At 61.5% G+C, this 24,360-nt stretch overlaps 4 protein-coding genes across 5 annotated transcripts; 3 read left to right on the top strand and 1 right to left on the bottom strand.

Annotated features, from left to right (window-relative positions):
• Positions 1-1,531: 1,531 nt before the first annotated feature.
• On the top strand, positions 1,532-5,141 carry PLA2G10 (phospholipase A2 group X). Its single transcript, XM_014069657.2, has 4 exons — positions 1,532-1,699; positions 2,839-2,998; positions 4,052-4,158; positions 4,312-5,141. The coding sequence occupies exons 1-4, from the start codon at positions 1,651-1,653 to the stop codon at positions 4,458-4,460; spliced, it is 465 nt and encodes a 154-aa protein (XP_013925132.2). The 5' UTR covers positions 1,532-1,650; the 3' UTR covers positions 4,461-5,141.
• Positions 5,142-5,194: 53 nt separating this feature from the next.
• BFAR (bifunctional apoptosis regulator) lies at positions 5,195-9,919 on the bottom strand. 2 transcript variants are annotated; one of them, XM_014069841.2, is made up of 9 exons: positions 9,805-9,919; positions 9,035-9,143; positions 8,332-8,633; positions 7,728-7,929; positions 7,100-7,269; positions 6,692-6,836; positions 6,332-6,505; positions 5,985-6,187; positions 5,195-5,838 (listed from the first exon to the last, which is right to left on the bottom strand). In XM_014069841.2, exons 3-9 carry the CDS (start codon positions 8,577-8,579, stop codon positions 5,646-5,648), a joined length of 1,335 nt encoding a protein of 444 aa, XP_013925316.2. In that variant the 5' UTR covers positions 8,580-8,633; positions 9,035-9,143; positions 9,805-9,919; the 3' UTR covers positions 5,195-5,645. The 2 variants fall into 2 exon arrangements, with proteins under 2 accessions (XP_013925316.2, XP_013925308.2); XM_014069833.2 differs by lacking the exon at positions 9,805-9,919 and adding an exon at positions 9,666-9,767 and having other exon boundaries at positions 9,035-9,184.
• A 471-nt stretch (positions 9,920-10,390) lies between these two features.
• PTX4 (pentraxin 4) lies at positions 10,391-14,512 on the top strand. The gene is made up of 3 exons (XM_014069667.2): positions 10,391-10,584; positions 12,468-13,212; positions 13,748-14,512. Exons 1-3 carry the CDS (start codon positions 10,429-10,431, stop codon positions 14,389-14,391), a joined length of 1,545 nt encoding a protein of 514 aa, XP_013925142.2. The 5' UTR covers positions 10,391-10,428; the 3' UTR covers positions 14,392-14,512.
• Positions 14,513-15,183: 671 nt separating this feature from the next.
• Positions 15,184-24,243, top strand: CLCN7 (Cl-/H+ antiporter 7). The gene is made up of 25 exons (XM_014069859.2): positions 15,184-15,347; positions 16,332-16,403; positions 16,493-16,564; positions 16,701-16,766; positions 17,278-17,410; positions 17,641-17,750; positions 17,828-17,908; positions 18,151-18,213; positions 18,508-18,591; positions 18,747-18,840; positions 18,995-19,059; positions 19,159-19,275; positions 19,565-19,619; positions 19,934-19,994; positions 20,085-20,223; positions 20,495-20,588; positions 20,798-20,967; positions 21,150-21,201; positions 21,482-21,609; positions 21,933-22,018; positions 22,201-22,333; positions 22,721-22,780; positions 23,019-23,195; positions 23,315-23,395; positions 23,522-24,243. Exons 1-25 carry the CDS (start codon positions 15,249-15,251, stop codon positions 23,606-23,608), a joined length of 2,379 nt encoding a protein of 792 aa, XP_013925334.2. The 5' UTR covers positions 15,184-15,248; the 3' UTR covers positions 23,609-24,243.
• Positions 24,244-24,360: the final 117 nt, after the last annotated feature.

The raw sequence follows: 24,360 nt of genomic DNA, 5'->3' as shown, positions 1-24,360 counted from the left end.
ACACACACACACGCAACACACAAACAACAGCAAGGGACACATTCAGCCAGAGCTGCCAGGGTGGCTGTTTGCATTCATGCCAGTTCTCGCAGCTGCGAGAACACAATTATTTGTGTCTGGAATGTAGAAAACAGAACCTGCTGATTTACTGACTGACTCCTCCTGTTGCTGCTGCTGTTGTGTTGCCAACTGGACAAATAAAGTAAAACATTCTGTTTACTGGCTCTACTTTAGAGGCAGTTTGAGTGCAGGCAGGAGATGCTGCGCTGGCAACTTGTGTAAGACGGTGTGTTTCCAGAAAGTACAGTGCACGCCTCCTGCCCCAAACCCTAATTAGCTGGCTGTTCATGGTGCCGCCTCTGGGAAATGCAGAAGAATGGATTTATTTGTAGGAGAGAGAAAAATATTGAGAAAGTTTCAGTGTGCCTGTTGGTGCTCAGGATGTCTCCCGGAGGAACCTTGGTTGTGTGCTTGGAACCTGACTTCCATTGCAAGGGAGACGGGGAAGGAGGTGGGCACAGAGCCCACCCCCCATGAAAGAGGCTGTCATAAGCAATTTCTTGTCGGTCTGCAAAGAAGCCGCGAGACAGAGAAGTGCCTCAAATAGCAATTAAAAGGAGGAGGGAGAACTTGAGTTGGCTCTAAGCGGGCCTCCCGCTAGGGAGCAGGAGAGCCTCTGGAAGAGGATCTAGAGGGGGAGGGTGGGTGCCAAGGGCAGCCTGGAGGAGGTAAGACCTCCCGGGGGATGAGCAGCCCCACTTCATGGTGCTGGTCAAACAGGAGGAGGTGACCCAAAGGAACGGGCTCACCGGCCCTTTCTGAGGAGAGAAGCAGAGGGCGAGATTTACAGGTCAGCCTGTCCCACCAATGGGCTGTGCCGGTGGCCTTTGGGGAGACCAGGTGCAGGGAGCAGGAATTCACTTTGCAGCAGATGATTTGCAAACAGGCACAACTTGAGCGGCTGCTGGTGCTGCTTGGGATTCTTCAGCCACAAAGACCCTTGAAAGCCAGAAGGCTGGGAATGACAAGAATGACCAGGGGGACTTTTGCCAGGAACCCCCCCCCCCCAGCACTCTAGAACAAGCCCTGTCCAACTGGAAGTGGGGACCACCTTAGTCTCAGTTAGGTGGAAGGACGCGTGTTTAGGGGGGGCTGGCAGAAGGGCTGCCCTCCTTTCCCCACTCTTCGGCTCAGCCAGCCTGCAGCCTGGTTCCTGGGCCGGTTGTCCTTGAGCTCGATCCCGCCTCCCTCCGAACACGAGCTGAGCCCCCCAAGCCAGGGAGGCCACCTTGGCGCTAGCGAAGCGCAGCCTTGCGGAGGGAAAGAGCGAGGAGGGCGTCGGCTGAGACCTTCAGGTGGGGCTGGGGGCTCCGCCGCCCCGCAGAAGCGCCCACTGCTCGCCCCTCGGGGCAGCGCGGAGGCGGCCGCCCACCACCCCTTGCCGAGGCCGGGAGAGCCCCCTGAGGCGCTCCGCCCGGGCTGCGTGGCGCGTGCGGGGCGGGCGCGGCCGGGCGCGTGGGCGGAGAACGGGATGGAGACCGGGCAGAGGCGGCGACGGCGGCAGAAGTGCAGCGCCGGACGGGACGGGGAGAAGCAGAGGCTCCTGAGGCGGCGCCTGGACGGGACGGACGTCTCCCCGGATCGCAGCTGATGGCCCCGCCGCTGGTGCTGCTGCTGCTGCTGCTGCTGGTGCAGACCGGTGAGGCTAGAGCGCTTTCCCCGCGGGGTCCCCACCCTCCACCTCGCCCCATTGCCGGCGACCCTAGTGAGGGACCTTGGCCTTGGGGGAACTCCCCCGTTGGCTGGATCCCGAGGGCGGGTTAATTCGTTAACCAGGTTAAGGGGAGGATTGGTGGCCTCCGAGTTAGCCTTGACTCCTGGCCCCTGCAGCTTCCTTGGCCAGGCGGTTTGGGGGCGGTCTGCCATGGCCTCCTTCCTAGGGCCCGGAGGGAGGGACTGGCCCAAAGTCATGGAGCTGGACTTCTGCTGGTGTCTAGACTAGAACCCGCGTCTCCTGGTTTCTGGTTCCCTATGGAGAAGATCTGGGGGAAGCTGTGTTGCCTCTCCCTGCATTGATCCCACTGGAGCAGCAGAGAGTCCTCATCCTCCACGTAATTGGGGTGGGGGGAGATTTCCAGGCCCAGCATGAGAGGGGAGCTGTCCAAATGGAGGTCCCAGAGAAAGGGACCCTGCTGCTTTTTGGGGGGGGGGGGTGCCTTGTATCCTCCCTGTGATGGGTGGGTCTCATTTGAGGCATTGGGGTTCCTGTGGGGTCACTTGTGAGGTAGACCAGCTAGGAAACAGGACCAGACCACCCATTTCTCCTCTACTGTAAAGCTACAATGACGGAATCTTTCTCCCCCCCCACTTTGCCAAGGGGGCAGCTCCCCTTTTTATGCTGCTTTACCTGACGCCCCAAAGCAAAGGGGGAGGTGGGGGGAGGCTGTTACAGCTTCCAAATGCCCAGCAAGGTGACTGCTGGCAGAGGGCGCCTGTTAGTGCCCCGGGAAGCTGAGTGTGTGTGTGGGGGGGGAGATGTCCCACGCTCCTGCTTGAACCCTGGCAGCCCACCTTGAAAACAGCCCTGGATGTCTCCTGGGACCCCTCCTGCCGCTACTAGAGGTTAGGCTCCTGGGGGGGGGGGCTCTCCTCCTGTATATCTTCTCTCCCCTCCCCTCCAAGTGTGTTGCTGGGGAGGGGCACTAGACAGCTTTATTGGACTCCCTCTCTCCCTCTCTCTCAGACACACCCAGGAGCAGAGTCAGCTGGGAATGGCATCCCTCCTTGCCTCCAGAGCTGCCCTCCTGATGCCATGCTCTCCTTCCTCCCCCACTACAGGACACCCTGTGGCCAAGGCCCCTTCCCGGCCCCGCAGAGGAATCCTCCAGCTGGCCGGGATGGTCCAGTGCACCACAGGCCGAACTCCCCTGGCCTATATCCGTTATGGGTGTTACTGTGGCTGGGGAGGCCACGGCTGGCCCAAGGACCAGGTCGACTGGTAAGTGCCCTGTTGGTTGGCCTCTTGACCCGTGGCTGGCGAGGGCTCTGCTGCCTTGGAACCCCGGGGGGGCAGAGGAAGTGGAAGCTCCTTCTTGGGGAGCAGAGTTAAAAACCAAAACTTGCTCGTAAGGTATGGTGGATCTGCACAATAAGTGTGCACAGCTGGAGGGATTCTGGGAAGCGGCTGAGCTCACGCCTGCATCTGAAAGTGCCAACGTGGAAGGCCCTGGGGATGCCAAGCCACCCTCCTCTCACCACATCCTGCCATCGCTATAAACTAAACCCAAAATAGAAGCTTCCCCAAAGGACAATATTTAGCTCGACTGTATTTTAAGCATTTGGAAACTTTACACATTCTGCGGCTTCCGCTAGTTTGGCAGAATGAGACCTTTGATTCAGTCACGAAGGTCAAGTGCAGCCAGAAGTGACGGACCCATTTGGGCCAGGAAACACGTTTGCTTTGGTTAATGTTTTGCCCCACATCCTGGCTGATGTGGGCCAGCTGCCCAGCTTCATTTTTAACAACATGGCTACAGGCAAGCTGGCACCGGCTTCGCCCCAAATTAAGCTGCCGCAGCATCACCACCTCGTGTAACTGGAGGGCTCGGACGGCCTCTGGGCACTCCCCCTGGCTGGCTGCCCTAATGGGCACCTGGGATTTGCCCTTGAACGGGATGCCTCCAAATCCAGCCGAGCTGTAAATTATTCAGGATTATTTGGGGTGAAGCGTCAGGGTTGGGGAATTGGGGAAAGAGCCCCCCTCCTCCCCCATGGGCTTTCTGCACAGAAGCCATTTCAGGTGAGAGGAGGTGACACGAGGAAGGAGGCCTGGAGCTCCAACTGTCCAAAAGGACAGTAAATCATTCCCCCAAAAATGTCTTTGCCACCCACAACCTCTCTACATGAGAGACATGAAAGGACCCACCCACCTGAGTAACCACCTTACCTATTGCAGTGAACCCAGCCTCCCCTCCTGGCCAGCAGGCTGAGGGGGGCAGGGACAGGTGAGGGGGCTCACCTGGGCTCAGTGGGTCTCCTCTGGTTCTGCCAGGTGCTGCTTTAAGCATGACTGTTGCTATGGAAAGGCGGAGGAGGAGAACTGTGCCCCCAAGACGCGGAGGTACCCCTGGGAGTGCAGGGACAGCAAAGCCAAGTGCGGTGAGTTCCCCCAGGAAAAAGAGGCCTCGGGATGTCCCGACAGGAGGACGGGCCAGAACCTGCCCCCTTCCAGGGCCCCCAGGGCTAACCTGCTTGGAAAGCTGTCCTTCAAAGCTCCGGGTGGCGGCTTCAGTCTCTCTTTTCCTTTTGCAGACGACATTGAAGACAAGTGCCAAAAGATGGCTTGTGAGTGTGACCGCAGCGCAGCCAAGTGCCTGGCAAAAGCCCCCTACAACGTGACCTACTTGTTCTGGCCAGAGGCCCAGTGTGGAGAGAGGAGCCCCGCGTGCCCAGACGACTGACCTGGCCCTCGCACGGCTTCCCTGCCTGCCCACCTTCCAATCCAGGCCCTGAGCTGCTATTTCCCCTCGGACGTCCCGGCCTCGTCTTGCTGCAGGGACTCTGCACCAGGAGGGTCTGCGGGAAGCTCTGGGGTCTCGTTTGCAGGATGATACCCAGCTCACTTTGGGATGCAAAGCTTTGCACTAACAAGCCCTGGCACGTGGGAATGAGGCTGGGCAGAGAGAGGCAGCCTGGGAAGGCCAGAAAAAAGGCCACCTAGCCCTCAGGGGGGAAAGTGGGAGCAGCAAGAGGGCTAGAAGAGCCCCTTCCTACTTTGGGGGGCTTGTAAAGGGATGGGAGAGGACTTTGAGAACTTGTGTCAGAGCGGAAACACAACCAGGTGGGCTGTTTCTACTTCATTGCAAAGCTGCATTAACAGAATCTTCCAAATCTGAAACTCCAAATCTCTCCCTGTCTCCTTTACAGTCCACGAAACTCGAGGGTGGGGGCCCTTCTTACCCCCCATTCCCACATTCCATTACTGTCCAGAAAGCGAGAGCTCCCAGGGTGGCAAGTGGGGGGGGGGGCATAGGAGGTACTTGGTTTAATGAATATTGCAAAGTTAAGTCATCACAGCCTGGACCTTGATGGGCGCCAGGCAGCCGTGAGACCTGCCATGGTTCAGCCCAGCCTACCTCACAATCTAAAGAAGAAAGGGAAGGAGGAACACGGGGTGAAAAAATAACTATCACTATTTTTAGAAAACATTATTTAATTTGTAAAAATGTTCTATGCAAATTTAAAGATCATATTGATACAAATGCAGAGTCCAATTTCATTTATAGGGACATCAGATTTAACAGAAAGATTCACCAGAGATTTAACACAAAGCAACACGGAGAAAATTTAGACACACAGAGAAACCAGTTGGCCTACTTACACGCAGGGGGTCCTTTTCCAAAGAGTTCGCAACAACCTCAGTTGTCTCAAAGGGAGATTTTGGATGATGCAAAGTTTACATCGTCTTTGACCCAAGGAAAAAGTGCCTCTTGCCCCTGGAAAGGAAGTGGGGGACGCAAAGAGCTGGAAAACTAGACTGCTCAGGTATCCACGGAGGAAGGATCAGCTGGATTTGGAAGAGCAGGAAGACGACAGGGCTGCCCCCTCAGCACCCAGGCCCTGGAAGGGGAGGGGGGGTCTCCGCATCACAGGACTTGGGTTTCCAGGCGACGGACTTCCTTCACCACAAGGTCAATGTTGATGATTGGGTTGAAGTACAAAGCCCAGTAAAAGAGGCAATTGCAGGCAAACTGGGGAATGACTGGCCAGAAAATGGCCATCAGGAATCCCTGGGTTGACATTTTCCAGAAGTGGCTCCACATCCGGTAGGGGATTCTCCTGAAAGAGGAGGAGGAGGAGGGGAAGGGAGGGAACAGGGTGAATGTCTGGCCTTGGGATCCTCCCAAAGGAGATCCTGGGTCTTTCGCAGGCCCTCTTGCCGTGCAGGCCGCCCCCCTTGGCCAGGAGGGGGACGAGGGGCTCACTTCAGCTCCCGTCTCGACCAGAGCCGCCAGAAGGAGAACAGCTCCAGCACGGACAGCAGCATGGCGTTCACGATGATGAAGCGGGAGGTCCAGTAATGGGTCTCCAGCCAGTCCCAGGCAAACTCGGCCAGCAGCTGATAGGGCAGGAAAGCAAACTTCATCAGGAACTCCCGCCACTGCTTCCACACGGGGTCCTTGTGGTCCTGCAGAGACAGAAGAGGAGCGCCAGCTGCCTCGCCAGCCTCTTGGCAGGGCGTCAGCAGGGACGGAGAAACGGCTGGAGGCGCAGGCAGGGGGGCCGCCCGCGTCGGAGGAGGAGGCCTAAGCGCCCGGGACTCCAGGCTTACGTGCAGTTTTGCAATCACGTCTTCCAGCTCCTGGGCCTCCGAGACGGGGCAGACGGTGTGGATGAAGGGCAGGAAGGTGTTGCTGTAATCCGACAGGTACAGGTACAGCATGGTCAGCCGAGGGGAGCTCTTCAAGGCGTAGAGCAGGAACAGCGACCTCCCGGGCTGCACCGCCTGCAAGGCAAGGGGGCTTTGTGCAGGAAAGGCTTCGCTCCGCCGGCCTCTCCCAGGCACGATGCCGCTTGTTAGGCCCGGGGGTAAGGTGTGGGGAAAGACCCCCGTCTGAGTCCCATTAGCCCGGAGGGTGAAGAGGCTGCTGGGTCCTCTGGACCGTCTGGGGCCCCTGCAGCACACACTCACTTTGTACTCCCAGAGGTTTTGGGGCGGCTTCACCCCCAGCATCTTCACCCGCTCGAGCTCCATCGCGATGGCTTTTCTGTGGCTGCTGTTCTCCACCTGGTAAGGAGCCTGCCGGAGCTCCTCATCGGTCAGCGTCAGAAGCAGCCTGCAAGAAAAACCCACCGGCTCCAGCAGGTCAAAGCCCCAAAGTCTCCGTCAGGAAACTCTCTTAAGGAGCCACGTTTTCAGCCAGAGCAAAGCAAAACCGCCTGCCCTATAAAGGAGGAGGAGGAGGCCGCAGTCAGGCCCTTCTGGCTCCCAAGCGGGCCAGGAACATTCATCCCCCGTCTGCATGGGGTCAGGGAATGACAGCCCAGGGTTTTCGTTCAAATCCTCCCCCCCTCCCTCCCCCCAAACATTCGGACTCACCTTCCGTTCACCCTCTCCTGCAGGAACCTCTCCCTGTAGAGGGACGTCCAGGGCCCCAGCTGCCCAAGCCAGTGGACCACCTCCTCTGCGGTCCATTTGGCCACCGGCTTGTGGACCAACAGGCCGTCCTCTGACTCCCGGCTGCTCCAGTGGTAGCCCAGCAAGACCACCTAAGAGACCAACCGAGAGCACCTGAGGCTGGGCTGGGGGGGGGGGCTGGCTGTGCTCAAAGCAGCCACAATAGGCGTCCTGTTCAAAGGCTGCTCCAGACCAGCCATCCCTGCCTGGTGCCATTGGCCCCGTTGTTTTCAATAAGCCCCAGGTGGGCAGTTCCCTGGGATCAGGTGCACGAGAGGCCAGCCAGCCAGAGCCCCCGCCCTTCAGCTTCGCTCCCCGAGCGCCAAAGAGAAAGCTCAGTTCCGGCCCAGCTCTTAGAAACTGGGCAGGCAGCCAAGCCCCCTCCCTCCTTTCCAGGCAGGCAGCAAGGAAGCCCCACCGGAAGCTCAGCCTCCCCTGCAGAACCTGCTCAGCTCCAGGGCTCAATCGGTGCCCTGCAGAGCCTCCTCCCTTCTCCCCCCCCCCCGCCGGTGTGACAGTGCTTGTGAAAAATGCCCTCGGGGAGCCGTACCGCCACGCAGGTCAACGCGGTCAGGACACCGGAGAAAAAGCCGCCTCCAGGTGGGTTCACCCTCCTGGCACTGGGGGCCGCCGTGGGCTGGTCGCTTCCGTACTTCTGAAAAGCGGCCAGGCTTTGCGTTGCCTCGTGGTTTTGCAGGATGTCGTCTTTGCGCTGCTCGATGGCGGTTGGGAAGAGCTTTTCAACAGCATTCCTGGGAGGGGAGAAACTGCTTGAGCCGACTTTGGTGGCCGTGCGGCCCCTGAAGATTCGCCAGCTTCGCCCAAGCCCTCCAGCAGGAATCCCTTGCTCGCCCTCCCAGCAATCCTCGCTTGGCTCTGCCCGCCTTGCAGAGGGTTGGGGAAAGAGGAGCGTCTGCCCTGGGAGGGAGCAATGCGGCCTCAGGCTGGCTTCTTACCAAAGCCGCACCCTGCTAAGAGGAGCAACCGGGCCAAAGGACGGTGTTCGGTCCCTCCCTCCTGACGTGAGGCACCGAGGCTCCTGGCCGGAGCAGAGAAAGAGGCCCCCCTCCCCCCCGTCAGCCTCTGGGTGCCCTGGGACCAGCGCTTGGGTGGGCCTCAGCCCGGCAGGGCGAAGCTGGCAGGGTAGCGGTCACCTGAGGAGGATGTTGACCTTTGGGAACCCTTCCCATTTCTCCCGGCACTCTGGACACTCGTTCTTCTTGGAAGACGTCCACCACAATGCCAGGCAGTGCCGACAGAAACTGTGTCCGCAGGTCAAGGTGGTGGGGTTGATGAGGATGTCGTAGCAGCAGTGGCAGGAGAACTCGCTGACCGAGATCCGCCGGCTGATCCCTGGGCCGTCCAGCCTCTCCGCTGGCGAAGGAAGACTCTCCTCCTCCATGTCCCTTCCGGTGGCTGGCAGAGGCGGCCTCACATTCCCCAGCCCCGAGGGCAACTGGAAGAGGGCAAAAGAGGCCCTTCAGTCCCTACCCTACTGGGGCCATCCTGAGGGCTGCAGAAGATCCTAGCGGCTCCTGAAATGCTCTCTAGATGTAACGGATTAAGTTAATAATTTGTGGCAATTTAGATTCATTTTACATCTTGACTATTTCCAGTTTTGCCTTCCTTCTGGGTAGAAATGGGAAAATATGAACCATGCAACATAAGCATTACAAGGCTTGAACAATGTGTCCCCCTAGAACTGTGTCTTGATTTAAAGCAACGGGACAGAAAGCCCAGAGACCCTGGGACTGGAAAGGAAAGGTGGGGTTGCTTGAGTAATAAATCCCCAGGGCTGAAAATCAATCAACGGGTGGCTTTTTTCTTACTGCGGTGCAAACGTCCGATGTGCCTTACCTGGCGTCAAGAACACACCTGGCACCTTTGTTGCTACTTCGGTGCAAACCGGCCTCGGAAAGAAGCTCCTTTCTGCCTGCACTCTCGGCCGTTGATCCCCAGCGAAGCTCTTGGGGGCAGAGAAGGGAAAGCGGCCTTTGGCTCCTTTTCCTACCCAGCGGAAGGAAAGCCTTGCTCCAGACCGCCTGGGCCTCTCCGAGCTCCCTTCTTCCCCCCCTCCCGGGCCCGCCTGGAACCGGAGGGAACATTCGGGTGGCGAGGAGTCCTGCAGCCTTCGGGGAAGGGAGGCTCAAAGGGCGGCCCTTGTTTGGTGCGGAGGCAGGGAAGGAATTCCGCTGCGTTCATGCGGGAACGTTGCGCCTCCCCTCCTCCCGCACACAACCCCGGAGGGCTCGGCGGGCTCTTGGCTCAGTCGCGGGCAGGTCGAGCCTCCCGCTTCAGAGGCAGTCTACCTCCCCCCGCCCCCCTCCCGCCCGGCCACTCAGACCCTCCGTCCCCCGCTCAGCCTCGGGGCAGCTGCGCCGCCTGGCCGGGAGGGGAGGCCCGTCCGCACCGCAAGACCCTCCTGGGAGGCGCCCCGGGGCGAGGGGGGCGAGGGGGGCGGGAGCCTCCGGAGGCAGGGGCAGTCTACCTGGGGATGCGGGAGGGAGGGAGGCCCGCAGCGACGCGAAGCCGCGAGGCAGGGCGAACTGGCGTGGAGAATCCCGCAACGGCCGCCTCCCAACCGCGGCCGGGGGGGCGACGGGGGTCCCGGAGCGCCGCTCACTCACCGGGGGGGGGGGCGCGGAGCCCCTCTGACAGCCACTTCCGCCCGCGCATGCGTGCCGCCCGTGCCGTCTCACGCCTGGAAGGGCAACGCCTGCGCGACGGAGCGCTCTACCAAACGCCGACCCGCCACAGCGCCCCCTGTCGATCGTTCCTGGGCAGCGGGGCTCGGGAGGGGTGGCGAGCTGCTAACAGCCCTGCGAGGTGGCCCAGGCTCAGAAGGCTTCCAGGCTTCCCCACAGAGGGGTGTCTTTCGGGGCGGCGTCTGGCCCCACGGCAGAGGGGAGTTTTCCCGCCTCTTTCCCGGGCCGGGTCTCTCTGCGGACGACTGTCTCCTGCCACCCCGGGGATCCTTCTTCGGGGGTCCTGGGTTGGGGTGTCCCCGCCGCCCCGTCCGAAGTGGCTCGTTCGGCCTGTCCTGCCCGCCCACAACAGCTCTCGGCGGGACGCAGTACCGCGTGGCCTCCCGTCCTGTTCCTGGGCTGGGATCGCGCTCCTTCTGCCCCTCCCGCGGCGGAGCTAAACTGGGCTCCGGGGTCCCGGCGGGTCTGGTCTATTCCGGGCACAGCCGGGCGGTCCAGCCAGCCAGCCAGCCAGCCAGGCAGGCAGCGCAGGCTCGTCTCTCTAGGATGCGCGGCGGCTTCGGGATGCGGGCGGCGGCGGGGGTCGTGTCAGTAGCCCTGGTCCTGGCGGCCGCCTGTCTGCGGGGCGCCCTGCTGCAGTCCGCGGGGGCGGCCGGACAAAGGCGTCCCTTCTTCGAGCGGCTCCGGCGCCTGGAAGCCCAGGTGAGCCGCTCCGCTCCCTCCTTCCCGTCCCTGTCCGGTTGGAGCGGGCGCTGGCGAGGGCAGGGGCGGCCGGCAAGGGGATCCCCCCGAGTTTATTCCTCTCCTGGCCCCCGAAATGCAGACGGGCCGGGCAGCCTCCCTCTCCCCCCCGGGGGAGGACTGCTCGGCGGGTCTCCCCGTCCTTCTCTTTAGGGAGACTTTCTGCTTTGCTTTGATCTCCTGAGACAAGACAGCGACTCCCCCGGGAGGTCCCCGCTCTCTCTCGGGCGGAGCTCCTGCTTGGGTGTTGAGAGTCACCGCTTTGGAGTAGATCACCTGCAGAAATCGGGAGCAGGAAAGGCGGAGAGTTTATTGTGTGGTTCTTGTTCTGCTATCCAAGCTCTCCTTTTTTCAACCTGCAGCAAATTAACGATCCAAGCCCATGGAGTCCCTTCTGTTCTTCAGCCCCAACATCCGCCGGGGGACGGGGTTGATTCCAGCCAGATTCAACTGGGTACAGAAGGAGGGGGGTCCCCGGAGGGGAAAGAGCAGCCTGGAGATGTCTGCCTGACAACCGCATATTAAGAATAAATCAATAAAGTGACGGAACCGATTCAGGGAAAATAAAGGAGGAGACGCAGCTCAGAAAAGATTCTGATTTTACAGGTCCCAACAGGCAACAATGAGGGGGGGGGCAGGTTGCCAACCCCTCCCCCTTGGGCTCTGCTGCCTGGGAGAGGGTGAGGGCTGGAGGGATGCTCAAAAGCCCATTCCCCCTGGTGGCTCCCTCCCTCCCTCCCTCGGACACCCACCCAGCTCCTCAGGTCAAGTTTCCCTGCAAAAGTTAATGGCAACAGCTGGTGTTGTAATATTTAAGCCTTTCAAGTTTTGCCAGAGGCCATTTTAGGCTAAGATTAGCCACAGACAGTGGCCCAGCAAAATATATTTCTACATTTCTGGATGGATTTAAATATAAAGTTATTTTGTGAAAGTCTTTCCTGAGTCTGGGCCTCTAGAGTCCTATACTGTAACTCCCATCAAGCACAGCCAGAGTGTCCACTCCCCATGTGAGCTAGGCGTCCACATTTAGAAGAGCTGGACGAAGGAGAGTAGCGGGAGCGAATGAATTAATATAGATTGCCACAAATAGCCCGACCATTTCAGAAGACAAGAAAACAATCTCAGGACATCCCAAAACTGTAAAACAATGAATTATTTGCCACCCGAAATAGCAAAATAAGCACATTGGTTGTTAAGAGTTACACTTGTCAACCATTTTCAGTTAGTGCTATAAATAATTGTACTTGTTATTGTAAAAATATTTCCTAAATATAGTTGAGATTACTCAATAGCTCCAAGGAAGCTGATGGAAAAATATAATGCTGTATTTTGGTCCAAAGATTTGGCTGCTGTCCTTATGCAGTGAAATGTCTAAAATGCTTTATAAAAACTTTCTATAAAAGCTCAACACCATCGACACATATTGGGAGGGAAGCACACACGTGCGCACACACACACACTGTTCCAGTTTTGGGACCCTCACTTGGTCCTTTGGCTTTGCTCTCAGGGGGCATCTTGAGCAGGGCTTGAAGCCCTAGTCCCACCTCTGGGCGCATCCAGAAGGGCATATTTCCAGTGCTGTGGGTGCCCTGGAGTGAGGCTGCAAAGCCGGGCAGGGAAAGGTGCCTTCAGTCCTGGGGTTTTGCCCCCTTCGTCTCTGGTGGGCGTTTGCTGCAGGGATGCCAGGGACGCCGATTGAAGGGCCTCCAGGGGCTCCTGGTGCTTCATAACCCACCGTGCCCGTGCGTTTCCCAGGGGAGGGTCCCCCTTGCCTTGCCCCCACCCCTTTCCTGATGCTGCTCTGCTCTTGGCCTTGAGGGGCTGACCGGACTCCTGTTTCCCAGTTCCGACAGTTTCAGGCGGTCACTCTGACGCACTTCCAGGAGGCGGGGGAGAACCACAACCTTTCTCTCAACCTCAACACCAAGGTGGACCAACTGCTGCAGAAGCAGGAGAGGCTGCAGCTGGTGGCCAACGGGTCCCGGGCTTCCACCCAGGAGGAGCTGCACCGCTTGCAGACTTGGGTGAAGAAGCTGGAGAGGAAGGGCGAGAAGCAAGCACTGAGGATCCGAGCTCTGGAAGAGGCCTGGGAGGAGCAGGAGCAGCAGGAGCAGCAGGAGAGCCGCCTGTCCAACCTTACCCAGGAGCTCGAGAGCCACAGGGAGGACTTCAGGGACGTGGCCGCCCGCCAGCAGAGCCTGCAAAAGACCCTGCAGAGCCTGCAGGATCTTCTCCACCGCCAGGGAAGCAAGCTGGGCAGCATCAAGCGGAAGCTGAAGAGCCTTAAGCAGAAGGAGGCACTGCCCAGTCCTTGGACCGCAGCCCATCCCTTTGGGTCAGAGGAAGCCTCGCAGGCGGCTGGAGGGCAGAGCCCCACCTTGAAGAAGCTGCGCGCCAAGCATCACCAGCTGGGGGGCCGCCTGGAGGCCCCAGCCGAGAGGGGCCCCCTTCTGGGCCAGGTGGCTTCCCACCTGCAGGTGGATCCGGGCCCGGCCTCTTCACCTCAGACCCCCACAGAAGAGCCCCCTGGCCCGGCCAAAGTCCCTGTGGGGGAGAAGCCTCCGGGAGGGGCCCGGAAGCCAGGAACGAGTACGTATATAGAGGGAGGGTGCGCTGATGCATGAATGCTGCGAGGCTCCTCTGATACAGTGGCCGTTCTCGGCCTTAAAATGGGCTGGAGGCTGGAGGCAAGTTGGTTCCGCAGGTGGGCTTGGCTTTCCCTCTGGAGAGACGTTTGTATGGACTGCAGGAGCTGCTGTTGCCACCGCCGCTTGCTTCTGCCTGTCTGGAACGTTGAGCTGCTCTGGCACTTTGCTTGTTGTCTTTTATCTGCTGTTCTGATTTTAAATACTGACCGGCCGCCGAGTGACCTGCACGCTTTAGACTAGAAATCCTCAATGTAACTTTCACCACCTGGATGTAAAATTCCAAACTGGAGCCCCAGGCTGTGGTGGGCCAGAGCTGCAACCGGCTGTGTGCATGAAATCCCCTCAATGCTTTTGGTTTGGGCTGCTTCCCAGGCTCACCCGGTTATTTCCAGGCTCCATAGCTCAGGCACCAGCCTGCGCCTAGGAGCCCCTGGGTCATTCCTGGCAGCCGCTCCACCGCTCTCTCTCCCCTGCAGGGTGCAACGTGGGCGCCATGCTGGTCTTCCCCAATGCCTCCACCCAGAACTTCGCTGCCTTCCAGCCCAGCCTGCAGACCAGCTTGCTGGAGCTGAGCCTCTGCAGCTGGGTGAGGACCAGCGCCCGCTACCTGGGCACCATCCTGTCTTACGCCACAGAGGAGAACGACAACAAGCTGGTGCTCCATGGCAGGGATGCTGCCCCCCGGAACGCCATCCATTTCGTGATTGGAGACCCCGCTTTCCGGGAGCTGCCGGTGGGGGCCGTCTTGGATGGCAGGTGGCACCACGCCTGCGTCATCTGGTCCTCCCTCCAGGGGCGTTACTGGTTCTACCTGGACCGAAGGCTGGCCTCCCTGGGCACCAACTTCCGGAAGGGCTACGAGATCCCACCCCACGGGTCGCTCCTCCTCGGCCAGGATCAGGACGTGCTTGGCGGAGGGTTTGAGTCCTCCGAGTCATTCGTGGGGCTCCTGGCAGGCTTTGCCATGTGGGACCGAGCGCTGCTGCCTGGGGAGGTCTCCAGCATCGCCCTTGGAGAAGGCCTTCCCCGCGGAACAGTGCTCACCTTGGCCAACGTCTCCATGCTCAGCGGTTCTGTACGGAAGGTGGATTGCACCTGCCTCGAGCACTGCCTACATTAATTTGTACGAGGCTTCCTTCTTACATTTCTGAAGCCAATGCTGGCTCCCTGCCTTGCTTAGCTTGTGTAACGCATATTGGAGTTTCATTTCATGGTTTTGACTTGAAGCAATAAATATTTATTCAAGACCTCGGACCTTCCTCTCTTTCTATCAGATAAGTAAAAATGTTCATTGTGATGGAGTTTAAAAACTTGAATTTCTCTCCTTTTTTAAAATGAAAAAAACCAGATTGAACGCCGGATAGAACCAGGGATCGCCCGCCAGCAGCCTTGGCTTCGTCTGAGCGACGCCGCAGCTGGGGAGCCCGCAGGAGGAGGGCCGGCCCTGAAAGCGCTGCTCCTCCAGGTGGCTGCTGGGCGCCCTTTGGGTCCTTCCAGAACGTCCCTTCCCCGCAACGCCCCACCTCGTCCCCCGTCAAAAGCCACCACCGCGGAAGGGGCATCTCCCCGTCCGTCGAGTCTCCCCTCTCCCCTCCCCTCCCTGGCAAAGGCTGCGGCGGGGAGTCCGCGAGAGCCCAGCCGGGGCCCCAGCCTGCGAAAGCCCGGCCCTCCGCGGTCGAGAGCAGGCACCGCCGGACCCTGAGTCAGGCCCCCGGCCCCCGGCCCAGCTCTTCCCCGCAGGGACGGCGCCCCCCCCCCCAGCTGCCAGCCTGGCCAGGAAGCGGCTGCGGGTCGCTCGGTGCCCCCGAGGAACGAGCGCCCCGACGGGCTGGCAGGGCGCCGGGACTGCATTCCCCGTGATGCTCCGGGGCGGGCGAGGCGGCGGGTCACGTGCCTCGCCAGCTGCGGAAGGTCACATGACCGCCTCGCTCGCTCGCTCGCTCGGGCTCCATCCAGTCGGGCGGCGGCGGAGCGGCGATGGCGAACGTGGCGACGCGGGTGTCGTGGTCTGGCCGGGAGGGAGAGGCCGAGGGTCGGGGCGAGACCACGCCGCTGCTGAACGGCACGGGCGGGCAGGTGAGACTGGCGGAGCCCCCCTGGCCGGGAGAAGTCTACCGCTGGGCGGGGAAAAGCCCGATGCGCGGACGGTTGGGCGATCGGAGGCTTTCGGAAGACTCCTGAGCAAGTGCAGGCGGCCTTCCCCGCCCCTACGGGAAAAGGCGCACGCTGCGCTTCCGAGCAACCTTGGCCCGGGCTCCCTGGGGCTCAGCCGGGACTAGTCCCTTGCCCACAGCTACAGCCGGCCTCCAAGCTCTGGCATCCAAAGCGGGTGGCCGGGCGCTCTTGGGCCTCTTGTCCTGAGCTCTGGGCTCCAGGAGGGGGAAAGCGCCGGAGTGAGAAAGAGGCGCTGAACAGGTTCTGGGGGCGATGGCCGGGGACAGCCTGCAAAGGTCCTCTTGTGATGCCCGTTGGTGATCCAGTGGGGCTGCAGGAATCCGCCCCCCCCCGCCTGTTGCCTGGGCCCAATTGGACGGTGTTTGGGGGCATCGTTCCCGGGGAGCCTTTGTGCCACTGTCTTCAATGAGGGGTTTGTTTCTGGAGGGACCCGAAGTGGCAGGCCACTTGTTGGAAACTGCCCACAGATTGCCCCAAAGTTGATGGGCAAAGGGCTGTCTCTGCCACCTACCACTTGGGGCCCCTCCTCCTCATCCAAGAGAGTGGCGCAAAGGCTCCCCGGGAAAGGCCGGGATCCCAATGCCCCCGAGCGCAAGAGGCCTGTGATGACTTTGGGAATCCGTGTCCCGCGTGACTTTTCTGCTCTTCCTCCTTCTTGCGCACCCCTCCCCAGTGCAGCAGAAGGAGGCTTTTCATTCCCTGCTGGAGCGTCACACGCTCAGAGCTGAAAGGGGAAACTTAACAATTGTTCATGCAGCCACGTGCTGTTGATGAAACAGCCCCTCTGCGTGTAGAGCTGTTGGGCTTCCCAGGGATGAAGGGATCCTTCCAGCCCCAGGAGGAGCTGGGCAGCTCAAGCAGGACAGATGTTTTTTGCTTCTGCAGCTGAGCCCTTCTTCGTCTTCCTCGCGAGTTGGGCGCCTGAGCACCGTGGATCTTGGGGACCAGGAGATCAGGGTGAGCGAGACTCCTGGTGGGAGGTGCGGGGGGGGGCAGCAGAATGGGGCTGAATCCTGGGCTCTGGGTTGAATCCTGGTTCCTTGCAGGAAACGGAGGCCCCTCGGTCCCTCCCCAGCGAGATTCCACACAGCAACAAGCTTCTCTCCCTCAAGTACGAAGTGAGTGCCTCCCTGGGAGGGCCAGGTGCGGGGCTGGGGCCGCAGTGGGAAGGGAGCCCTTCCTCCAGTGGGCAAAGGTGGCCCTGTGTAGCTGGGTTTCCCCTGAAGGCTTCCCCCGCCTTTTGGCCCCCTGCAGAGCTTGGACTATGACAACTGTGAGAACCAGCTCTTCTTGGAGGAGGAGAAGAGAATAAACCACACGGTGAGTCTGCCTCCCCTGGTGCCCCTGGGCCTCTCCCCTCTGGGGTGAACCCTCCGCGTACCCGAAGAGCCTCAAGGGGAAAGCAGGGCCCCTTTCCCTGCTGCAGCCACAGGTCTGGGCCCCTCCCTCCCTCCCTCCCTCCGGGGGTGGAGCGATTCTCCCTGGCTTCCTAATGTTGCCTTGTTCTCAGTTGTTCCTGGACGCCTGGAAAGGGGCTTCTGGCAGCCAAGTGTAGCTTTGAATGCTGGGTCCCCAGTTCTCATCCGCGCTGCCAGGAATGAGGGCGGCTGCAGAGGGCTGGGCCAAGCCTTGAAAGGGGGTGGGGTGGGGAGCCCACCGGCATAGAACAAGGAGGGAGACCTTGGTTTGCCCACATTAAGGGCTTGCAGCAAAGGGTAACGTCAGAGTCGGAACCTTGCTTTGCCCTCTGGGCCACCACCAGCAAAGATCAAAGCCTGCTTGAGGAAGGGAGGTGGGTGGGCGGGCTCTGATCTCCTCCCCCGTCATACAGGCATTCCGAACGGTGGAAATTCAGCGCTGGTTCATCTGTGCCATGATCGGCATCCTGACCGGCCTGGTCGCCTGCTTCATTGACATCGTGGTCGAGACCTTAGCAGGGCTGAAGTACAAGCTGGTGAAGGGCAGTATCCTTCAGGGGCACATTGGGGGGGGGCAGGGAGGGGGTCTAGCCTCGTCACCCAAGGGATGCTGTGGGGGAGTTCAGCTCTGCCCGGCACTGGCATCCTCTTCCGAGATCTCCCCCCCCTCCCCCCAGGTCTGTAAACGTGGGGGCCCAACTGAAAACCGACTCGTCCCCACGGGAGGACCCTAATCGCCATCCGGGAGGTTTTCCTTTCAGCTTCTTTCTGCCCAGATATTGACAGATTCACAGAGACGGGGCGCCTGTCCTTCTCTCTGCTCCTCTGGGCCATGGTGAACGCAGGCTTTGTGATGGCCGGATCCATCCTTGTCGCCTTTCTGGAGGTGAGTGGGGGCTCGGCTTGCGCACGCCCTCTGCGCTGGCGATGGGGCCGCCGTGACCGAGTGCTTTGCCTCCGCAGCCCGTGGCCGCCGGCAGCGGAATCCCTCAGATCAAGTGCTACCTGAACGGGGTCAAGATCCCCCACGTGGTTCGGCTGAAGGTCAGCAGCGTGGGGTTGTGTTGCGTTGTGGTTCTTTGCAAGGGCGCACACCCGCCGACTCTGAGGAGGAAGGGTTGCTGTGTGGTGTTCCTTCCGGCTTGGGGGCTTCAGCAGCCAAGCAGCAGCGGGCCAGGGAGGAGCGTCTCTTTTGGGATGCAGAAATGCTCCTGGCAAGGGTCGGGGGTCTTGGGGGTCTTTGGGGCCAGGGAGATTATTGTGGCCTCTGTGTGCTCTCCTTGCAGACCCTGATGGTGAAAGTCTGTGGCGTGATCTTCTCCGTGGTTGGAGGCCTGGCAGTGGGGAAGGTAGAGGAGGAGGAGGGGAGGAGCTGCCCATCTGATTTGGCACCAGGGGTTTCTGGGAAACAGTGTCCCGGCTGCTCCCCCCCCCCAACAACTCAGCTGTGGCCCTGGATGGACTGATGCCTGCCTTTGCACCAGGCAGCCCCACGAGGGAAGGGGGAGCTGGCTAAGCGGAGCATGACGGGTGCCAGGCTGCTGGTTTGGGTGGAGCAGCAAGTGAGGATGGGCATTGCCAACTGGAGAGACCCTCCCCCTGTGTCTGAAGGCCTCTTCGACCCCTCTGCGCTTTCCTTCCAGGAAGGGCCAATGATCCACTCGGGGGCCGTCATCGCAGCTGGGATTTCTCAAGGGCGCTCCACTTCCTTGAAGAGGGACTTCAGGGTCAGTAGCCCCCCCAGCCCCACCCGAGATCTGGGTGGGACCTGGGCTGAAGAAGCCAGCCTTCGGGGGATGGGGGGGTGCCTGGGAGCTTCATCGGCAGGAGGGGCCCGGTGTGTCCGGCCTGCACGCAAACCCCTCCTTTTGTCGGCCTGCAGATCTTTGAGTATTTCCGGAGAGATACGGAGAAGCGGGATTTTGTCTCGGCTGGAGCTGCCGCCGGCGTCTCGGCTGCCTTTGGGGCCCCTGTTGGTAAAGGCCCTTCCTCCTCCCTCCCTGGGCCTCTCTTGGGCACGGATGGGGTCCCTCTGCGGACGCCTAGCAAGTGCAGAGCTGGGCAGGGTTGGGGCCACAGGGGCCCCACCCTGGGTGCCTGCTCACCCGTGCCCCCTCCCCTCCTCCGCAGGCGGGGTCCTCTTCAGCTTGGAAGAAGGCGCTTCCTTTTGGAACCAATTCCTGACCTGGCGGATTGTGAGTGCAGGGGAGGGGAGGGGAGGGGGCTGCAGCCGGTGGTCCATCCCCCGTGGGAGCCTCTCTGCTGCCCATCTCCTCTCCTCTCTCCCCCCGCAGTTCTTTGCCTCCATGATCTCCACCTTCACCCTCAACTCCATCCTCAGCGTCTACAAGGGAAACCCCCTGGACCTCTCCAGCCCCGGCCTCATCAACTTTGGCAGATTCGATTCCGAGGTAGGGCCCCCACCCAGACATTCCCTCCCAGCTGGAGCTGCCGGGTCTCCCTTTGTCTTGGGGAAGGAGGTGCCCGGGCAGTGCCGGGGGGGTTGTGGGTTGGGTTTGCAAAATGGAGCGACTGGTGGATCCCTTGAGCCCCATTGGGGAAGGCCGGGGAGTTGCTGCTACCCCTCAGGTGGGCGGAGGGTCCTATACCGAGGGGGAAGGGCAACGCCAGGCGGCTGCTGGGTTCTTGGCCACAGACTCAGTATTCCTGGCACTCACAGCTCTCCCTTCCCTGTTTCAGAAAATGGGGTACACGTTCCAAGAAATCCCCATCTTCATCTTCATTGGTGTGTTGGGTAAGAAGCCCTCTTGGCCCAGAACGGGCTCGGCTTGGGGAGGAGGCCCCACGGGCGACGGGGCTGCCCCTCCCTGGACAACCTGTGGAGTCCCCCGTGAGACCGTTTGTTGGTGCTGCTCTCCCCCCTCCGGCCTCCCCTGTCCGGCTGCTGGTCAGCAAGCCGTCCTCCCCGAGTCTGCGCTGCTGAGTCCCACGGATGCAGCGATGTGGGTTCAGCTGGGGTGAGGGGACCCCGGGGGTCCCCAGATTCTGCAGAGCGCCTGGGCCCTTGCAGCGCCCCTTTCCGGACCGGCCTCTTGTCTCCCGCTGCAGGGGGAATCCTTGGCGCCATGTTCAATGCTCTGAACTACTGGCTGACGATGTTCCGGATCAGGTGAGAAGCTGGTGAGGCTCAGCCCGCGAGTCTGGCCTCTTCCTGCCAGCCCCCGGCTGACCTGCGCTTTGCCCCCCCCCGGTTGCCCAGGTACATCCACCGCCCCTGCCTGCAGGTGATCGAGGCCGTGCTGGTGGGGGCCGTGACGGCCGCGATTGCCTTTGTCCTCATCTACAGTTCCACTGACTGCCAGCCTCTCCAGGACAACAGCATGGCCTATCCACTGCAGGTAGGGGACCGCGGGGGGTGGGTGGGTGTTTGAGCCGGAAGGAGCTGTTGAGCCCCGGTGCGGAAGGGCCCAGGCTTGGGGTCAGCTGGTGGGCAAACAGCAAGCAGGGTGGGAGTTTTAAAGGGGAGGGGAGGGGGGAGGTGTGGCCGGGCTGCCCAGGGGCTCCGTGCTTCCTCTTCGGGGCTGAGGCTGCACCGGAACAGGATGCTCCTGCGTTTCCCCGTTGACAGTGACGAGCGCCTTCTCTAGCTGCCCCTTTCCTTCTCCCCAGCTCTTCTGCCCTGATGGGCAGTACAACTCCATGGCGGCTGCCTTCTTCAACACCCCCGAGAAGAGCGTGGTCCGCCTCTTCCACGACCCTCCAGGTCAGCTGCCTCTGCGGCCACAGACGGGGCTTCTCTGGGGCACAGCGACTGTCCTTGTGCTGCGCAAACCTTGAGTGTATCAGCCACGGGGGCTGCTTGGCGTGGCCTCCTCAGCTTTCTGCAATTGAGCAGCCCTCGGGGTTGTGCCGGGGCTGAGCTCACCCCCCCCCTGCTCCTCTTGGTCTGAAGGGTCTTCTGTCCCCCCCCAGGCACCTATGACCCCATGACCTTGGGCCTCTTCACCCTGGTCTACTTCTTCCTGGCCTGCTGGACTTACGGGCTGACGGTGTCCGCGGGCGTCTTCATCCCTTCCCTGCTGATCGGGGCTGCCTGGGGCCGCCTCTTTGGCATTTCCTTGTCCTACATCCCCAACGGTTTGGTAAGTCAGACGCCGGAGGATGCTGGGCCTGGGGCTTCATGACGGGGGCCGGCCGGAGCCCAGGATGTGGGTCTGGGCTGCTCTGAGCTGGTCCCGGGCTCAGTCCCCTCCCCCGCACTACGGGGGCTCGTGGGCGAAGGGGGAGCCGCCTGCCCCACTGCCTGCTTCTCTCTGGCTTCCAGATCAGGCCCGACCCAGGGAAGTATGCGCTGATGGGGGCCGCAGCACAGCTGGGTGAGTGTGGGGAGGGGGCGGGGGCTGGCTGTGCTTCAGCAGAGTCCAGTTCCGAGGTCCATGTGTGTGTGCAAGAAGGGGGGGGAAACTTGGTCCCTTTGCGAGGAGCAGAGCCAGGCCGGGAGGGGCTCAGTCTGGGTGGGAAAATGGCTCTGGGCCAGGCGGCGCCTTCCTGGCTGTTTGGGCTGCTGGTGGCCATAATGAGCCTGGCGCCTGAGGAGGCCGCGGGGCCTCTTCCTGGGGGAGGCAGGACAAGTGCCAGCAGGGGCTCTTCTTCCAGGGGGCATCGTGAGGATGACGCTGAGCTTGACCGTCATCATGATGGAGGCCACGGGCAACGTCACCTACGGGTTCCCCATCATGCTGGTCCTGATGACGGCCAAGATCGTGGGGGACTTCTTTGCGGAGGTGAGAGGCTGCCCCCCCCCACCGAAGGGCTCCGGCGGGAGGTGGAGAGAGCCAGAAACAGTTCATCCTGGGGAATGCCCATGGCGGCTGGGAGAGCGCCACCCCCAAGGCCACCTTGGCATGACTCAGGCCTCCTGTGACTCAAGTTTCCCCTCCCGGCTGCCGGGCCAGACTTTCCAGCGTCCGTCTGGCAGGACTGGCGTTGCTCCTTCCGCAAAAGAAATCTGCCAGGAACAGCGGGGGGCTCCCTCTGTTGGAGACCCCAACCCATCCCCCTTTGTGGCCTCAGGGTCCCTTCTGCCCATTTTCATCCCCTATTCCAGGGCTTGTATGATATGCACATCCAGCTCCAGAGCGTCCCCTTCCTGCACTGGGAGGCCCCCGTCACTTCTCACTCCTTCACTGCCACGTAAGTTGAGCAGCCGGCTGGGCTCCCCCCAGGTCTGGCTGGAGTAGGGGAGGGGCGCTGGAAGAGGCCAATGGGGGGGGAGTGAGGGCCGAGGGCCTCTCCTCTCGGTTCCGGGCTGGAGCCTTCTCCCTCTTGCACCCCAACGGCTCCCCTTGGGCTGAGTCTGGGCTCCCCCCCTCCAGCCAGGTGATGAGCACCCCGGTCACCTGCCTGCGGCAGAGCGAGAAAGTGGGGACCGTCGTGGATATCCTCAGCGACGCGGCTTCCAATCACAACGGCTTCCCCGTGGTGGAGAGCAGCCCTGGCAGCAACCAGGTGGGCGAACGGCCGGCATGGGCTGGCACCCCAGTTGGGGAGAGGGTTGGGGGCCTTCTCGGAAACCCCAGCGGGACGCTGCAGCTGTGACAGGCAGGGCTTGCTGCTGGCAGGGCAGCTGAAGTCTCTCTTCCTCCCAGATGTGGGGCCTCTGAAGGGCCTCCTCAGGCATTTTAACCCAAAGCAGCCCTTGGCCCAAAAGAGCGGGGCGGGGGGGGTGGGGGGGGCAGGAGCAGCCACGGAGCAGTCCAGCCTTCCGTGCCACAGGGCGTCCAGCGTCTGCTGAGGGCCAGGATGAGCCTCTCCGCTCTCTCTGGACCTCCCCGTTGCTGGGGTGGGAAGAGCTCCAAATTCTGCAGTGATCCAGGAAATCCTCTCTCGTTGCAGACAATGGGCTTGCGGGGGCTGATCCTGCGCTCCCAGCTGATTGTGCTCCTGAAGCACAAGGTAGGGGGGGGTGCTGGGTTGGGGGAGCAGGGGGGGGTGTCTGGCCGATGGGTGCAGTGGGAGGCTGTGGGGCTTGGGAGGTGCGGATGCTGGGCAAGGAGCGGCTGCCCGACCAGCAGCCACCTGAGCCAGGCCTCTCGGGGAAGCCCCGGGCCCTCGTGGGGAGGGCGGCTGGTCCATTCCCCCGTGGCCTGGGCCAAGTGGGAGCCCCCCCAGGATGTTCCCCGTGCCCTTGCAGGTCTTTGTGGAGCGGGCCAGCCTGTCTCTGCGGCAGCGGCACCTGAAGCTGAAGGACTTCCGGGACGCCTACCCCCGCTTCCCCCCCATCCAGTCCATCCACGTCTCCCAGGACGAGCGCGAGTGCATGATGGACCTGACCGAGTTCATGAACCCCTCGCCCTACGCGGTGCCACAGGTGAGGGGCCCGGAGCGCCAGGCACGGCAGCAGGAGGGGAGGGCGTGGGGGGACCCCGGCTGCCAGCCGCCTCCGTGCCTGGCTTCCCTCCAGCTGAGCAGCCCCGGATTCCCTTGCAGGAGGCCTCCCTTCCGAGGGTCTTCAAGCTCTTCCGAGCCCTGGGCTTGCGCCACCTGGTGGTGGTGGACAACCAGAACCAGGTAGGGCTCCCCCTTTGGTTCTTCCAGGGGTGGGAAGAGGGGGGGGGGCTCTCTTGCAGGGAGCGGCTCCTCCGGCTGATGGGGGGGGGCTGCTTGCCCATCCTGAGCGCCCCGCTTGCCTTGCAGGTGGTGGGGCTGGTCACTCGGAAGGACTTGGCCCGCTATCGGCTGGGGAAGAAGGGCATCGAGGAGATTCCCACGGCCAAGACGTGACTTTGCTGGGCTGCTCAGGACGTGCGTGGGGCGCTGGGGCCCTCCGGCACGGAGGAGGCGGCACCCCCGGCTGCACCCGCCTCTCCACGGCCCTTTCCACTGCCTTGCCTGGGATGGGGGCAGTGGGCTCCTCGGGGAGAGCCGGGGGCCCCAGAGAGAGGCAACGGCAGGCAGATCTGCTGCCACCCGGGCTTGGTGTGGCTTTCCTGTGTCTTTCACGCATCCACCGGCTCTTGGCACGCTTTCCTCGGCCCATCACTCACCGACTGTGCCTTCCAAGCCCCCCCCCAAGGGCAGGAACCGTCCCCAGCAGGCCCAGAGCCTGCCTGCTTCGGCTCCCTCTCCCCCAGCAAGCAGGGGGGCTGGGGAGGGGGGGCTTTTCTCTCTGTGGTTGAAAGGGACCAAGCGAGGCCCGTCTTCTGCCTCCCCCAAGACGTCAGGAGAGCCTTTGGTTGGAGGAAGGGGGGGGGGTTCGTCTGAACATCGACCAGCAGCCCTTTTCCCCGAGACTTTGATTTTATCCTTTTTTCTGCCCTCGAGGCCTCAAAGCTTTGCTGTCTTCTACAGCATGTGCACGCACTGTACCTCGGAAGTCCTTTTTTGTGCTGAAATAAAAATGAATTTGGTTTTTCTCCCTTCTGCTCTTGGTTCCTCTTATTGCCCTGGCTGAGCCACCCGTGGAGCGGAGAGGGTTGGGGCAGGAGGGAAAGAGAGCCTGGTGAGGAGAGGATGGAGGCGGGAGGGTGTGTGAG

Source organism: Thamnophis sirtalis, unplaced genomic scaffold, assembly GCF_051295495.1.
Source record: "Thamnophis sirtalis isolate CommonGarterSnake01/CBP01778 unplaced genomic scaffold, rThaSir2_p1.2 scaffold_14, whole genome shotgun sequence".
Classification (NCBI taxonomy): Eukaryota; Metazoa; Chordata; class Lepidosauria; order Squamata; family Natricidae; genus Thamnophis; species Thamnophis sirtalis.
The sequence above is the reverse complement of the archived record's forward strand: the minus strand, read 5'-3'. Positions and strand labels throughout refer to the sequence as shown.

What these genes read in the sequence shown, in the direction of transcription:
- PLA2G10 (XM_014069657.2), top strand. Translation starts at nt 1,651, where the DNA reads ATGGCCCCGCCGCTGGTGCTGCTGCTGCTGCTGCTGCTGGTGCAGACC. An exon ending in GCTGCTGCTGGTGCAGACCG is followed by an intron (nt 1,700 to 2,838) that starts GTGAGGCTAGAG and finishes CCCCCACTACAG; the next exon opens with GACACCCTGTGGCCAAGGCC. An exon ending in CCCAAGGACCAGGTCGACTG is followed by an intron (nt 2,999 to 4,051) that starts GTAAGTGCCCTG and finishes TGGTTCTGCCAG; the next exon opens with GTGCTGCTTTAAGCATGACT.
- BFAR (XM_014069841.2), bottom strand. Translation starts at nt 8,579, where the DNA reads ATGGAGGAGGAGAGTCTTCCTTCGCCAGCGGAGAGGCTGGACGGCCCA. An exon ending in AAGGTCAACATCCTCCTCAG is followed by an intron (nt 7,930 to 8,331) that starts GTGACCGCTACC and finishes CTCCCCTCCCAG; the next exon opens with GAATGCTGTTGAAAAGCTCT. An exon ending in CCGCGTTGACCTGCGTGGCG is followed by an intron (nt 7,270 to 7,727) that starts GTACGGCTCCCC and finishes TTGGTCTCTTAG; the next exon opens with GTGGTCTTGCTGGGCTACCA.
- PTX4 (XM_014069667.2), top strand. Translation starts at nt 10,429, where the DNA reads ATGCGCGGCGGCTTCGGGATGCGGGCGGCGGCGGGGGTCGTGTCAGTA. An exon ending in TCCGGCGCCTGGAAGCCCAG is followed by an intron (nt 10,585 to 12,467) that starts GTGAGCCGCTCC and finishes CCTGTTTCCCAG; the next exon opens with TTCCGACAGTTTCAGGCGGT. An exon ending in GGCCCGGAAGCCAGGAACGA is followed by an intron (nt 13,213 to 13,747) that starts GTACGTATATAG and finishes TCTCCCCTGCAG; the next exon opens with GGTGCAACGTGGGCGCCATG.
- CLCN7 (XM_014069859.2), top strand. Translation starts at nt 15,249, where the DNA reads ATGGCGAACGTGGCGACGCGGGTGTCGTGGTCTGGCCGGGAGGGAGAG. An exon ending in TTCTCTCCCTCAAGTACGAA is followed by an intron (nt 16,565 to 16,700) that starts GTGAGTGCCTCC and finishes GGCCCCCTGCAG; the next exon opens with AGCTTGGACTATGACAACTG. An exon ending in TCTCACTCCTTCACTGCCAC is followed by an intron (nt 22,019 to 22,200) that starts GTAAGTTGAGCA and finishes CCCCCCCTCCAG; the next exon opens with CCAGGTGATGAGCACCCCGG.